This window comes from Thamnophis elegans, chromosome 2 (assembly GCF_009769535.1).
Source record: "Thamnophis elegans isolate rThaEle1 chromosome 2, rThaEle1.pri, whole genome shotgun sequence".
In the NCBI taxonomy this organism is placed as follows: Eukaryota; Metazoa; Chordata; class Lepidosauria; order Squamata; family Colubridae; genus Thamnophis; species Thamnophis elegans.
Genome location: NC_045542.1, coordinates 12,457,891 through 12,474,573, shown reverse-complemented (window position 1 = coordinate 12,474,573; position 16,683 = coordinate 12,457,891). Strand labels below are relative to the sequence as shown.

Below are 16,683 nucleotides of genomic sequence, written 5' to 3'. Positions count from 1 at the left end.
CGCTCCCATCTTTTTATCTTCCCGTTTGGACTCGGATCTTGCCAGTCTTTTAATGGTGGCGAACAAAATCCCATGGTGGGTTGTTTTCTTACCATCTCTAGTAGCCATGACCAAACCATTTGTTATGGGAAGAAAGCCCACCTCCCAGGCTTCAATCTTCTTCCGTCTTCTGATTTTGGACATGGCTTCTAACTACACTATTATTTTAGCAATAGCAATAGCAGTTAGACTTATATACCGCTTCATAGGGCTTTCAGCCCTCTCTAAGTGGTTTACAGAGTCAGCATATCGCCCCCACAGTCTGAGTCCTCATTTCACCCACCTCGGAAGGATGGAAGGCTGAGTCAACCTCGAGCCGGTGAGATTTGAACCGCCGAACTGCAGATAGCAGTCAGCTGAAGTGGCCTGCAGTACTGCACTCTAACCACTGCGCCACCTCGGCTCCATTTTCACCATTGTACAGTACATGAGCAAATTGTTTGGCCTATATATTTTATTTGATATTTTATTCTAATACTTTTTTTAGTCCCTACCATCTTGGTAGCCACCTTTAGGATTTGATTTGCCCGCGAGAGTCAAATATAGTCAAATGAATTTGGAAGTCCTTTAAACAGAGAATCAGTTTCCTTCCCTTCCTTTCCCTTCCCACAAGAAAGAAGCACATGCACTTGGAATTTTATATTTCCCAGCTAATATCCAGAGCTCCAGTTTTATCCCATTTGAGGATTTGTTGAATGACTTATTAATGACCTACTTCAGGGTAGAATAAATAAGAAAAGCATTATCTGTTTTGAAGTTATAAAGTCAAGAACAAAATATCCCCATCTATTCCTGTTCAGAGACTCTCCTGTCCTGATAAAACTAGACTGGTTACAGGTATCTTTCTACCAGTATAGGCACAGTGCTATGGCTAATTTATTGCTGCCCAAACAAGCCTGAGAGGGGCTTGCAAACCCAAGTGCCGGACTCACATATTTGCTGCAAATTGGATATAATTATCACTGTGGCTGTGAAGAGTATAAATATGTCCTTGGTACTCTCTGGGCTTGGCTGTTGGCTTGCAGATATTTGATTACCTGAGTGGATAACATCATGAGTGTGGAATTTGCTCTCTGTTTATACATACTTGTTCTGTCCCCCCTTCTCCGCTCGTTAAACAGACGACAGGCAAACAAACTTAAAAGGAACTTTCTTTATCAGTTCTCGGCTCAGACTGGCTTCGAGCCCAAAAATAACATAAATACAGTCTCTGACCAGATAACAGAATACAAAACAAATCTCTCTTACGGCAACACAAGTTGAACAAAGCGAAAGCAAAGCACTTCTTCCAAAGCCTCTACGAATCAGGGTTACAGAAATCAAAGCACTTTTCCAAGTGTATCTTCTTGAATCAGGGTTACAGAAAACAAAGCACTTTTCCAAGTGTATCTTACATAAACCTCGACTGATGATCAATCAATGTTGAACGAACCAAGGAACATTGACTCCTGCAACCAGGGCGTGGCACCATCCGTCCTTTTATCCCCAAAACCCCACTAACGAGCCCCAGCTGCATCGTTAATCTTGCATTCCGAAAAAACTCACGGAAGACTGCTGCTGAGTCACAACATACTGTAGTAACTTGCTCTGCTAGTGTTGGTGGACATGTGGTTTTCTTGCCAAGGAAAGAGGAAATTCCACACTCACTGGCACTGATGAAGTTACCTAGTCGGGTAATGAAACAACTAAGCTCAGAGAGCAGCAAGGACTCCACAGTCCAACCATGAGTTACACATATTTTCTTCTGCTGGAAGAGTATAAATATCACTGCCACTAGTAAAATGGTAGCAAAGAAATTGAGTGAACAATCCATAAAGTAGGAATTGTTCTCATTGAAATGACAAATTTGTTTGATCGGTACGACTTCAGAGATAATTTTTCTGTTTTAGGGAAGTTTAGGCTTGGCAAGATGGGAATTATAAGGAGAAGGAACATCAGGGTGGGATGAGGATGAGAAAAGGGGATGAGAGACAATGAAAGAAGATAAAACATTGAAATAATTTTTATGTTGAAACTGTAGTTTTTTATCTTAAGTTTGGGGTGAAATGCAAGAACTGAGGGATGGGCTGGTGCTTACAGACGATTTATCAAAAATTATTTAATCAAATTTGTATATCTGCCATCTCATTGTCTTAAAGAGACTGGCCAGTTTACAAGTACCGTGTTGGGCTGTTAACTTAAATTCTGCCTCTTTCCCATCAGGGAACCTATGCCACGGTCTACAAGGGAAAGAGTAAACTCACTGACAACTTGGTAGCCTTGAAGGAGATCCGTCTTGAGCATGAAGAGGGCGCCCCTTGCACAGCCATTCGGGAAGGTATAAACCTATAGCCACTTCTTCTAGGGCTTTGAAAGAAACCCTTGCATGTTCTTGTCTTTTAACAGAAACACTGGGAAGGTATTATTTGAAAGAAAAGAATCCTGAAAACTGGTTGGCTTGCTATAGAATTGCACCGCTTGTAAGCTGCCTTGAGAACTCCCATGTAGCTATAAAGTAATGGGAGGTTAGAAGAATCTGTAGACCTTAAAAGCGAAGAAAAGCATAGCATTCATCTGAGCCAAACAGCCGTAACTGTACCTAGAGGAGTCATTTACCAAACGTTTAGTTCAGCCTTTCCTAATCCCATATTCTTCAGATACGGTCCTGCTGGCATGGAATCCTGAGCAATTTAGAGCGTGTCAAAGCAGGGAAGGCTGCCGTAGATGGGCATAGACCTTGAAATGCAAAAAATCATAGTGAGAATTCAGTCAAAGTCTGGATGAGTTAGATGTCTAGAGCAGTGTTTTCATCCCTTGGCGACTTTAAGTCCTGTGGACTTCAACTCCCAGAATCCCCCAGCCAGCTCTTGCTGGCTGGGGAATTCTGGGAGTTGAAGTCCACAGGACTTAAAGTCGCCAAGGTTGAGAAACACTGGTCTAGAGAGACAGATCTACAAGTGAGATTTTCATTTTTCCATCTTTGGGGCTGAATGAAAAATAATGAGCATTGTGACTTGCGAGCAGACGCCAATACAGGTAGTCCTCGACTTACGACCACAATTGAGCCCGACATTTCTGTTGTTGAGACATTAATTGAGTTTTGTCCCATTTTACAACCTTTCTTGCCATAGTTGTGAAGCGAATCACTGAAGTTGTCATGTTAGTAACCCAGTTAAGTGAATTTGGCTTCCCCATTGACTTTACTTGTCAGAAGATCACAAAAGTGGATTTATAGTCCTCAACTTACAACAGTTCACTTAGTGACCTTTCAAAATTACAACGGCACTGAAAAAAAGTGACTTATGACCAATTCTCTCTCCCTGTTTGAGGAGAAACCGTGTTCAGGCAGGACCAACACTCATTTTCACACTTATGACCATTGCAGCATCCCCACGATCATGTGATTTACATTTGGATGCCCGACAACTGACTCACAGTTATGACAGTTGCAGTGTCCCGGGGTCATGAGATCACCTTTTGCAACCTTCTGATAAGAAAAGTCAGTGGGGAAACCAGATTCACTTAACAACTGGGTTACTAATTTAAGAACTGCAGTGATTCACTTAACAAAGGTGTCAAGAAAAGTTGTAAAATGGAGCAAAAGTCACTTAACAACTTTCTCACTTAGCAACATAAATTTTAGGCTCAATTGTGGTCATAACGTGAGGACTCCCTGTATTAGGAACTCTGGTGTGCCTGTTCTTTCATTTCATTGGGGGAAAGTTGCTGTGAAGAAAGGTTGGGGTTGCTGTTTGCGAAATAGAAGCCTACAAGTCAGTATTTGCTTTAAACAATGTGCTGAACTGTACTTTTGACTGCCATTGCTGAGTGTAAGTTGTTTACGGTGATGAATGCATTGACATGAATATTGTGCTGCTGGGCCAAAAAATATAAAGATAGTGAATTGGGAAATGCTGATTTCTATGATCAAGAACAAAGCAGACCAAGTTTCACATCAAAATAGTTGATGAACTTTGATTAGGGACAATTGGCAGATTACTCAAAGGGAAATTTCAATCAGTCTTGGCATTTCAAGTGGTTCACCTTATTGATGTTCTTCAGTACAGGTATAAGCCCTTGACCTATAACCATAATTGAGGCTAAACTTTCTGCTGCTAAGCAAGGCAGTTGTTCAGTGAGTTGCATCTCCTTTTACAACCTTTTTTGGCACAGTTGTTAAGCGAATCTGGCTTCCCTTATTGATTGTACTTGCTGGAAGCTGGCTTAGAAGGTTACAAATGGTAACCTGGGAAAGTGCAATTGTCATAAATACATGCCAGTTTCCAAGTGCCTGATTTTTGGTCTCATGACTGTGGAGGTGTTGAAACTGTCGTAAGCGTGAAAACCAGTCATAAGTCACTTTTTTCAGTGCTGTTATAGCTTTGAATAGTTACTAAACAAATGGTTGCAAGTTGAGAACTACCTGTAACAGAAGATATGTGCAACATGGATTCCTTTCATGATGATGGCAGAGATGAAAACTTCAGGAGTTGAAATTTGCTAGCAACTGTCTTGTCAGCAGTTGCCCAAAGACAACACAGCAAAATCTTGCTTACACCTAATGGACAGAATCTTGCCAGTCTAAAGCTATAACCTACGAACCTACTTAACCTTACCCTGAACCTCTTCCTCCCACCTTCATCCAGCTCAGGATTGTGTAGCCTCTTAACTTGAGTTCTTCTGGAATGTACTGCCTCCTCCCTGAGAAACTGTGGTGCTTTTGAGATTGGGTCTATGACAATTTGCCATGGCCAACTCACACTACAGCCAACTTGAGGTGGGACAACTCGCCATGGCCAACTCGGTGCGGGACAAGAGTTATACTAATAACTAAGAAATGGTGGAATAGAATTGTTAAAGAAAGGATGCCAAAGGAGGGACAGAATGAATGTGAATGACAAAAATTAAAATATCTTTTCATCTTATTTTAAATAATTGTTCAATTGTCCCACGGCAAGTTGGCTATGGTGAGTTAGCTGTAGAGAGTTGACCATTGACCATGTTGAGTTGGCTGTGGAGAGTTGTGCCATTCTGGCTGAGATTTCCCCCCACCCCACCCCAGCTTTTTCTCCAGATGCACATTCCATAACATTGCCGCACAATGAGAATGAACATGAGGAATTTCTTCACAGCATCACAATAGCTGATGAAACATGGGCTCATCATTATGACCCAGAAATGAAGCCAAGAAATATCATCACATAATTTCATCTTGGGGGGGGGGGGGGATTCAACCCAGGTTTGGCAGGAAAATTCAGTTTTCCAGTTTTTTTGAGATGGAGATAGTGGTATTTTGATTCATTTTCTTGAATCTGTCAGAGTTATCAATTCAGAGTGCTGTATTGCAACACTTAAAACTTTGGAACAATCATCAAAAGTACAAGAAGAACATTTTGCAGCAACACGGCAGCACTAGGCCTTATAACTCAAGAGCCACCCAAGAGGCAGTTGCTCTCATGTTTTTGGCCCCATTCACCATACAGTAAGAGTTGGTGCCATACAACTTTCACCTTTCCCCCAAATTAAATTGAAGGAATACCTTCATGTGCATCTGACTGAAAAGGTAGAAAGGACTGTCAGGACAAAATGTGGGGTTCTTTTGTGACAGTTTTAAGAAGCCATCATTGGCAGAAGTGTGTAGCAAATGGTCATGATTATGTAAACTGAAGTAACAAAAGAATTTATTTCAGGGAACATTTTCCTGCTTCATTCATAAAATGAATGAATAGAGATATTTTAACGAAAGCTATAGAAGCAGAACGTTACTTTTCATGTAACGTTCATATACAGGTAGTCTTCAACTTACAAAAGTTACAATGGCACTGAAAAAAGTGATTTATGACCATTTTTCTCACTTAATAACTTTTGCAGCATGGTCATACGATCGAAATTCAGACGCTTGGCAAGTGACTCAGATTTATGACAGTGTTCCAGAGTCGCGTGATCGCCTTTTGTGACCTTTTGACAAGCAGAGTCCGTGGGAAGCCAGATTTACTTAACCATCATTTACTTAATCCCCTAACTGAACAACTTCAGTGTTTCACTTAACAACTGTGGCAAGAAAGCTCGTACAATGGGGCAAAACTCACTTAACAAATGGCTTGCTTAGCAACATAAATTTTGGGTTCAATTGTGGTCATAAATTGAAATCAGAATTAGCTGCAATCTTTCTGCCAACATGCAAGAGATGTATTGCTAGGCTGTCAGCAGGACCCTAAATTTTTTAATGTAATTAAGACAGATGTTGACATCAATGTTAAAACAGGGCAACTGATTCTCAAACTATTAAAAAGTAAAAGTGCTTAGGCATGCAGCCACATGGAGAAATGAAAGAGCAAAGAAGCAAGCCGATGGATACACTGTTTAGCAAATCTCTGCTGGATCTCAGCAGATGGATGCAACCCTTTCATCTTGACCATCCTTCTCCAAAGTCCTCCAGTTTCATTGGCCCTATAAAACAACGTATGAAGCCAGATCTCCCTCCCTTTGTATCTGCATAAGGAGGAAAGAAAGAACATTATTGATATTAGAGAAGCAAAATGGCCAATGTACATAGCTAAACACTCCTGCAGCCATATCCCTTTCAGACCTGGATTGCAGTTCCACTCATCTACACAGAGAAAGGTTGGTCCCTAGCTTTCTCTCCCATAATTGAATTCAAGGCTAGAAAACTTTAGAACAGTGCAACAGATAGCTCCTTAAGTATGTTTTGGGCTTCCAGGAACCTTGAATTCTTTTCTTTTATGTTCAAATAATTCTTTCCAAGCCACGTATTTGGAAATGATTGCATTAGAAGTATTTGTGATGCAGATCTCATGTCTCCCATCCCTCTTTCTCTTACAGTTTCGCTTCTAAAAGATTTGAAACATGCCAATATAGTGACCCTGCATGATATCATCCACACAGAGAAATCCCTGACTCTTGTCTTCGAGTATTTAGTGAGTATATGGAGGAGGGGAAGGAATGCAATAAATTGGAGCGCAACTTTCTTTTATGTCTGAAAATCCAGTTCTCACTAAGATCTAGAAAATTAACAGCCGCCACCCTCTTTCCTTATATGCAAGCTACCACTTTGGTTCGAAAATGATGGTCTTTAAACTCCAGGCAGTAGAGACATCCTTCTGAAGATTTCTGGGAATTGTAGTTTTCTGGGAGAATTCAAATACTTTTGAGAGAATTCTCTGTTTTTGGAACAGCCAGTTCAGTAGCAAGTTCTGTAGCTTGGGTGGAACCTACCGTAGTTCTCAAAGGTTAAGTTCCAAAAGCTTAATAAATGACACTGCAACTCCTCCTTCTAAGAAGGTAAAGCGTTTCATATATTTGACCTCTAAATAAAACAAGTATATATCGTAGATCTCTACAGTTGCTTTCTTGCTTCAAGTGGGAAGTTTCTGGGGCTGAAAGATAAGTGGCTTGTAATCCCTTGGTGGAGCTATGAATAAAGAATTGGATCAGGGACTGGTTTCCATCAGCTCCCATGTTTCATTTTCCTTATTCAGTTGCCTGTATCTATAGGGGGGGATCACCTTAGTGCCCAAGCTCATTCTATTCATTGCATATGCCTTAATTTAGATGAGTCAGCCTGGGAACCAGCTGGCATGGAGTATCTGATGCAACCCTCCCTCTTACTTCAGTTCAAGTCACTCAAGCTGGAGCACTGTTGAGGCTGAGATGGATGCTTGGGATATCACTGGTTCTCAGATTGCTATATTGGCCCATTATATCATGGGAGTAATGGGAACAACACGCAGTGAATCTTCCAGGTGTAAAGCTGTGTGTGCCAGTCTATGTTTGCTTACCCAATATTAAGACCTTCCGATTTAATTGTTGAACAGTATTATCTAGTTGAAACAATAAATGTACCAGAGATAAGATCCTGTCCTTTTCTTTCACAGGATAAAGACCTCAAACAGTATCTAGATGATTGTGGGAACGTAATAAATATGCACAATGTGAAGGTAAGGGCTAATTCTTAGTACGACTGATCCTTTATTTTCAGCTATTGCTTTCAGCTTCTTCAGGGATAGGAGAATTGCTTACAGTGCCAGCAAAGATTACAGGTAGTCCTCAACTTACAACCCCAACTGATTTATGTTGTTAAGTGAGAAATTTGTTAAGTGAGTCTTGCCCCATTTTATGACTTTTCTTGCCACATTTGTTAAGTGAATCATTGCAGTTGTTAAATTAGTAACACGCTTGTTAAGTGATTCTGGTTTCTCCATTGACTTCGCTTGTCAAAAGGTTGTAGAAGGTGATCACATGATCCCGGGACACTGCAACTGTCATAAAAGTGAATCAGATGTCAAACATCCAAATGTAGATGATGTGATCATGAGGAATGCTGCAATGGTCATAAGTGGGGAAAATGGTCATAGGTAACTTTTTTCAGTGCTGTTGTAAATTTAAACAGACACTAAGTGAACTGTTGTAAGTCAAGGATTACCTGTAGTTACAGATTCCATTGGGGGATCTGATGTGTTTCTTGTAGTGGAGGAGAGTATCCTTAGTTGACTTCTTCCCTTCCACTCCTTTCCACAGGCAGGGCTACAAATTTCTTGTTCTCCCTATAGGAAGAGAGAGAGAGCAACCTCCGGGCTGGTTTTCTAGCTCCATTTCTCAGGGAGCTCTTGGGGGATTATTCAGGTATGCTACCCTGGAGTTAGGATCACTTATCTCAGGGCTCTGCCTTGCTACTTTTGCAGGAGGGCTTACTACCGGTATTCACCCTGGTTGCAACCTACATTCATAGGAACACCGGGGTCAATAGATATTGGTGCACAGCGTTTTTTAGAGCATGAAATACACCCTCACACCTCCTAAGGATTATAGTGAATGATCACTGATTCCCTAGTGTTGATGATTGGGAGAGTGCTCCCTCCATCTGGAATGTGAAGTTGGATTAGGCATGTAATCATAGAATTATTTGCTCCTATCATTTTGTTTGCTCCCTGGGTTCTAAAATGCGAGTCATGCTCCCCTCAAAGTTTGCCTCATAGTCACATCCTTGATGGTTGGAAGAGAAATCAGGAAACTTCATCTTGCTCAGCTGCCTCCACTTTTTATGGGTAAGCTGGTCTGTAGGAGCTGTTGTCTTAAAAAGTTGTTTCATAACAACGTCTCCCTCTTTGCTTAATCTTAAAGGAATCTGGGCAAAACTGCAAACTGGGTCTCACACTGAAGACTGAGAGTGTAGGAGATGACCAGGTCTGAGTCTGAGGGAGTGATCAAATGTGTCATCAGTCATGAGTCCCTGCATGCCCACAAGAGATCTAAGTCCAATCCACCTTGAATTCCTTTCTTAACTCCTGGTAATTTCCCTTGACCATTAGTTGTTCAGATTGTTGTAGAGAGCTTAAGTTTGCAGTAAATCTTTATACTCATTTGAACTGCCTGAATCTCCTGTTTTCTTGGTACTTGACAGAGAGGAAATAGTCTTACTGCCTTATGTAAACCTTTTCCTCTAATGGGGAAGCTGGAGAACATCTGGCTGAAGAGAACAACAAAATAACAGTTTATTCAGAGCCTTTTTTTCTTGCGTGGATTTTTCACTTTTGACCAAGGAAGTCAGTAAGAGGCTAATTTTAAGGGCCTCTCAGTAACTGGTCAACCTGGCCATGAAAACCAAATATGTTTCACTTAAAAGAAATTACCAACAGTGGCCAGACATCATTATCTTTCTCTGTTTTGAACCCTTAAAGATTCTTTCGTGGATGCTCCAATAATCCATTGGTTTCAAGCATGTTGCTGGAGAAAACCTCCCTCATCCCAATAGGATAACACATGTTTTTCTTAAATGTGTCATGACACAAAGGTAGCCAGTGCCTCAATTGCTATGGCCTCTATTTTTTAGCATAAGCAATTTCTTCTACCTTATTTGGAATTGGTATTATTTGGGCAATAAAGCTAACTTCATGGCAGATTTCAACCTTGATGTACCATAATTCTCAACTAATGTCATTTGCAAGTTGAATGTAGGTTCTAAAACCAACCTTGTTCTTATCCCCAGCAGCTTTAAAAATTATAAGACGTTGGAGGATTTCTTAGATAAAGTTCTGATGGAAACTAAGGGGAAAAATGAAGACTCCCTAGTTTCACCTAGGTGAGAAATTAATAAAAAACCCAGGGACACAATTTTTTGGTCCTTCTTGGTTCATTTTGGAATCTAAGCTCTCATACAGCTGAAACAATAACCTCCCCATCTTCATTTTAGAGGATCTAGTGTTCACATCTTTGTAAAAGGGACTCACAAATAGCAATGATGGCAGGCTTCGTTGGCTCACAACATCAGTCTCTCAAATGCTCTGCACATGCAGCGGAGATATTTCATCGTGTTCCAAATTATTCTTCATTTCTTTCCTCGGGGTTTGAAATCAGAAGGACTGCCAAAATTCTAGGGGTGGTGATAGATCTTTTTCTAGCCATCAAGGCCACTGAACCATTTTCACCTGCTGAAAGAGCCTCAAGTGGTATTTTATATATGAGTTGTGGTTCCCTGGAAGAAAAGATGAGGAGGAGAAACAATACTAGACTTGAAGTGGGGGAATCAGCACATAGAATACTGCAGGCCTTGTATGGAGTCATTCCATCATGGAATGTCTCATAGGCTGAAACATCCTGGCTTCCCTGGATCTTCAGGAGGCCACTCTGTATATTTTGATCTATAGCAATAGCAATAAGACTTATATACCGCTTCAGACTTATATACCGCTTCATAGGGCTTTCAGCCCTCTCTAAGCGGTTTACAGAGTCAGCATATTGCCTCCAACAACAATCCGGGTTCTCATTTTACCCACCTCGGAAGGATGGAAGGCTGAGTCAACCCTGAGCCGGTGAGATTTGAACAGCCGAACTGCAGAACTGCAGTCAGCTGAAGTGCTGCATTTAACCACTGCGCCACCTCGGCTCTCGGATCTACCCCTCTGACCACCAGATCCTCTGGTTAAACTGTTTGGAGAACTGTTTTCAAGATACTTTCTCCTTCAGCTTGACGTTGGTTCCTAAAACATTCACTCTTTACATTGGCGATGTTTCTGTGGGATTGGGGAATTCATGTTTATCTTTACCTAGATGATTTTTTCATGAGGTCTGTTTTAGCATCTGCTGAGTGAGACAATGACTTTGTGACGGATCAGTCTGGGGATAGGAGACAGCCTAGGAAGACACAGCTTTTTCCTACTCATTCTGCACTTGGGTACAGTATTAAAAATTTAACCACAGCCTGTATTTCAAAGAACAGGGGAGATAAAGAACCTTGTCAGATTGCTCTTACATGTGCTAACTCTAGCTCATCTCAAGAAAGTCATGGTTGCAGGCATAGGTCAGGGATCATTTTTGTTGGAACTTCTGCCATTTTTGAAGGAAATAGTTGTGAGGTCATGGAGTCACTGCCTGGCTGTCTTTTCTTAAACGGACATCTCCATGATTTCAACAGGGAAAAACTTTGTGGTCATGCACTCCTCCAACAGTAGTAACTACGTAGCTAGATCAGCTATCAGTGGTTTTATATGTGCTGCTAAGCTGAGGGCTATTGCTTCTTCCTTATCAACTTCCTGGAGTTTGAGGCCATTCATCTGGCTCTGCTTAGCTTCAGTCATCTTCTATACCAAGGGTGTCAAACATACATCGCCATGGTGGTGTCACGTGATGTATTGGGACTCCCCCCCCTTGCTAAACCGGTCATGGGTGTGGCCAGCATATGATGCATCTGGCCCGTGGGCCTGGAGTTTGACAGCCCTGTTCTGTACCATTACCCCATACCCCTGGTGGAAAACACCACAACCTACGTGCATATCCGACCTGAATGAAGTAGTAAGTGCAAGGAACACCTTACACTACAGATAGTTGCATCTGATTTCTATTTTGGTGGAGTACATCCAAAGTCTTTTCCACTGATGGCTAATTGCTTTGATTGTCCAATTGATCTCAGGTAAGAATCACTATGAAACTTGGGAAAACCTCTCTTCATATCACCAACTGAAAACTGAATTATTTCTTCTGATTCTCCACACAGGCAGCCGTCGTGGAAGACGTGTTAAGTTTTGAATGACTTCCAAGCCTGCTTTATACTTCCCATTTTTTTCTATCGCTGTTCAGAATAATTAATTGCTGTTTTTTCAACCTGTCATATTTCTGAACTTGCAGTGCCACATATGTTTTTGTGTGTGCTGTGAACTATTTAATCATTTATGCCTACTTAAGGTTATCCTTTATGCCTAAGGACCTTAGCTATGCCTAAGATCTTCATTTATGCATAAATGCTTTCAACATATATTAAGGGTTGTGCCTCCCAACTTTTATTTTGTCTAGGTTAAAAATGATTAGCATGAGCTAGATGTGGCAAACCGTCAAGGTTTATATTTTTGGGTTTGTTTTATTTCAACAGCCATTGTGGCACAGAGTAATTGTTTGCAAGTCTCTGCAAGTGAATTTTGGTCTGCATAGTTCTTTAAGTGTTGCTCTGTTGCTGTGTTGGTCAGGACCACAACTTGTTCTACTAAGATTGCAACCATTTCTGTACTTTTGTCTCTCAGATTGTTCTGTTAAACATTAGTAAGGCAGCTGGCATGATCATTCAACTCTTCCACTGTGCAGCAACTAACAGTTTAGATGTGCATATTCCACATATATGACAGTCAGACAGCCAAAATAGTTTGCCCCTGCCACTTTTGGAAAAGTTTTGGTAGATTCCAGCTGTGGATATCCTTCTTCCCTTTGAAAAAATAACATTGGACTGTCATTAAAGTTTTTTTTTCTGCAGTGGACAGAAGGTATTCTACTCTTCCATGTCCAGTTCCTTGTGAACATCAGGGCCTTTTATTCTGTCTTTTTACTAATCTTGGGATTCTCATGTTGTTTGATATTTCCATCGGTAGACTTGGAGATTGCTCTCTCTGTATATAGGGGCTTCAAAGAATATTTGTTCCTGTCTGATGGAGTGAATGGAAGAAGCAATTACGGATAACCTCCCTCCATTGTAGAAAAAACAACCATCACATTGTCAAATGCGCCATATATATTATTAATGTTTTATTGAAAAGTAAAAGATGTACTATACCAGGATTCCCAAGCTGTTTCCATGATCCCATCTTGATTTTTTTTCCTGTCTCTCTTTAATGGTATTAAAGGAGCAGAGCTTCTAAGTCCCACATGTTCAGGGCCTAAAATATTTGTAGGTGTATGTCCAGGCAATTACAATCCCCCCCCCCAAAAAAAATATCATGGATCCTATGTGATATGTGAGAAGAATTGAATGTATGGTAAGATATAAAATAAGATAAGCTAATCTTTATTGTCACTTTTTCTGTGAACACACTAGCATACATTAAAAAATGAAATTCTGATGCCCACTCTCAAAAGAAATGTGCCTGTGTGTGTACACATATACTTCACACATACACACACACACTACCACCATTTAGAATACATATCAGAAAAAAGAGTCTTGAGATTTAACAAGGTTGAATGTCGTTCTGCTTTGGATACTGCGAAGCCTCCTCCCAGAAGGTAACAAAGAAAACCAGTCATGGAGAGGATGCGTAGAATCTCAGACAATACTGCGGATCCTGTTAAAGTATTATATGCCATGTCCAGGAAAGAAAAGAATGAACTTCCAATAATCTTTTCTGCTGTCCTCACCACTCTCTGCATAGCCTTCCTGTCCATGGTGCAAATTTTGGACTCAAATGGAACTGCTGTTGGACATTCCTACATTAAATGTACTCAATGTGCTTTTGGAGATACATATTCCCCAAATGATCACAAGCAGTGATGCCCAGTAAAGAGAATTTTTTAAAAAATTCTTCAACTATATATAGCAAATCCCCGTTAAGAATGCCTCAGTTTAAGGATGACCCATAGTTAAGTACAGAGTCTATTGTAGCAAAATCCAAGTCAAATACACAATGTTTCAAGTTCATTACACAATACTAGTTACACAGTATTATACAACAATACTGATTCTGATTTACATGCAAATTCAACTAAAGGGCAGATCTTGGGAACAGAACTGGGGACTACCTGCATTTTCCTTTCATGCTATGTTGGTTATAGATGCAACAGTGGCACTGCTGTGTGGTTTGGAAGTATATCAGGAAAAGAAAGCAACATACAGATCAATTATTGTACATAATAAATGTCTGTGTAAAAGATGTGCAGCATGAACTATTCTGTGAATGGTAGGAAATTGTGTTTGCCTAGAAAAATTCACTTAGATGGCTTTGTTCCCTCTTCTAGTTGTTTCTGTTCCAGCTGCTACGTGGCCTAGCCTACTGTCACCGTCAGAAGGTGCTGCATCGAGACTTGAAGCCCCAGAATTTGCTTATTAACGAGAGAGGGGAGCTCAAACTAGCAGATTTTGGTGAGTATTGTCAAATCCTTTTTGGATCTACACCCCAGCAACCTTTGGGCTGGCATGCTCTTATTCTTGGTAACTGATGGCCTCGAGGGCAGGAGCGATATGAGGATTGAACCAGATTTTTCATTCCCATCACACTTCCAATGTCTGCCAATATATTACCAAATTTCACTGTTACAATTCTTATCAGCTGTAACATAGTTTTAAAACAGGAGCAGGAGGGTGAGGAACCCCTCAAATCTTATTTTCTGCTCCGTGGAAGGTTTTGTAAATACATGTCTGTGTTTTACAGGATTAGCCCGGGCAAAATCTATCCCCACCAAGACCTACTCCAACGAGGTGGTAACACTTTGGTACCGACCGCCTGATATTCTGCTGGGCTCGACAGAATATTCCACCCAGATTGACATGTGGTACGGATTCTAATATCTGATTCCCTGGATGGTTTTTTTTAAAAATATTTCCCTAGGGCAACTTACTCATTTGCCACACCGTGGGGCACTCAATCCAACGATACCCAAGTTCAAAAAAGTACTTCCTAAGTTTTAAAAATTGCACAAAACAATTTAGTTAATTATAAGTTTTCAGAAAATACGTTTTGCATTTTCCCCATCATCTTTGAATAGGCTCAGATTGTGTCCTTCCTGGCTTGTATGCAGAAGTGAGGCTCTGTGCCTCGTTCATTAATAAACACACACTCCAGGCCACTTAGAGTTCAGGAAGGAAATTGTTGTAGAAGAGAAAAAGGATTGAAGCTAGAGTCAAGTGCTAAATGTACATCTGCTGATTCCCTAAATCAGTTAACTTCAATTTGGGTCTCCCCAATTCCAGTCAATTCTTTCTGCAATAGAGTACAAGTGGCCCTTGCTTAACAACCATTCGTTAAGTGTCTGTGCAAAATTATGATGAACAAATGGCAGTTATGACTGGCCTTTATGTTGGTCACTGTTTCTTTGCGATCTGAGTAGCTTGGTTGCTCAGCTCACAGGACGTTGCAGTGTCCCACGGCCACATAAATTTGTGACCTTTTTTTTTTGCCAGTAGAGAAGCCAGTAGGTGGTTGCCAATCACAGCCAATGTGTTATCCTCACCTAACAACTTGCACTGGTTTGCTTAATTGATGGCAAGCAGAAGTGCCAGAATTCCTGTCACTAAGCAGTGCATTCACACGATGTCGCTCTTTGTGACCACACTGCTTAGTGACAGGAATTCCTATCTCAATTACCATCGTTAGATGAGGGCTACCTCTAGTGGTTTTTAAACTGCAGCGGGAAGTTTTCAGGAAGCGTAACATCAGTTTTATAAAGCAGTGGCTCGTCCTGCCAGACAAGTCAACTTATTCACCTGAATTGACATTTACCGTAATATAGAGGTGATAATGTTATATAGGTGCTCTGTTTAAAATCCTAAGTATATTTTTGGATATTTTCAAAATTCCACATATTTTTTTCCCCATGGCTAAAGGATTTGCCAGTGACATCACCGTTGCCCAGGGGATGCCCAGTTGGGGGTTCCTTTCATGTCCCTGTGAAGTTGCCCCCCGAAATGGTACCCATTAATCTACTCACAGCTTCCCACTTTCAAACTGCTGGTTCGGCAGGAGCTGGAGTGTGTGATAGGACCTCACCCCTCCCCATTGCAGCAATGGGTTTCGAACATGAGACTGCTGATTTGTCAGCCCAGTATTCTAACCTTGTGAGCCGCCACATATGGGTCATTGGAAACATTAATTGCTCCTTTTTTTAGCAGAATGTACAAACAGATTTAAACACACACAGACACACACATTTTGATGCGGACTATTATATATTTTAAGGCAGATTTTTGAAAATATGGTTTCAAATGTCAAAATCATTGGCTGACCAGCAAAATCCGGGGATAGAAGTGTTTTGTTGGTCTACAAGTGATTTTGTTCAGTCATCACAAGAGAGATAAGATGTAATTGATAGCACAAAGTTACAGTCCTTCCTATTTTCTTGGTGCTGATATTGAAATCTGCCTGCCTTCCTCCACAGGGGTGTGGGCTGCATTTTCTATGAGATGTCCACAGGGCGGCCACTCTTCCCAGGCTCTACAGTTGAGGAGCAGCTGCATTTCATTTTTCGGATATTGGGTAAATATCTGCCAAGGTTGCATTGCTTGGAAATCAATGAAGAAATGGGAGGCAGAGGAAAGGAAGACCATCAGACAGGTTGATCTATAATTTCATAATGGACGTTAAGAGTTTCTTCAGGGAATACCAATTAAAACACCATAAGATGATCCAAAACAAGTAATATTTTTAAAACACTCCAAGATCAGCCTGTCATTTA

At 40.9% G+C, this 16,683-nt stretch overlaps 1 protein-coding gene across 4 annotated transcripts in view; it reads left to right on the top strand.

The window, feature by feature from the left end:
* CDK16 (cyclin dependent kinase 16) overlaps positions 1 to 16,683 on the top strand; it is an 82,171-nt gene that overhangs the window by 52,360 nt on the left and 13,128 nt on the right. For all 4 annotated transcript variants that reach the window (XM_032209577.1, XM_032209578.1, XM_032209576.1 and 1 more), the window contains 6 exons: positions 2,242 to 2,356; positions 6,862 to 6,956; positions 7,914 to 7,976; positions 14,251 to 14,374; positions 14,664 to 14,784; positions 16,387 to 16,484. In XM_032209577.1, the coding sequence (XP_032065468.1) occupies positions 2,242 to 2,356; positions 6,862 to 6,956; positions 7,914 to 7,976; positions 14,251 to 14,374; positions 14,664 to 14,784; positions 16,387 to 16,484 (616 nt within the window). The remainder of the gene's footprint in view (positions 1 to 2,241; positions 2,357 to 6,861; positions 6,957 to 7,913; positions 7,977 to 14,250; positions 14,375 to 14,663; positions 14,785 to 16,386; positions 16,485 to 16,683) is intronic.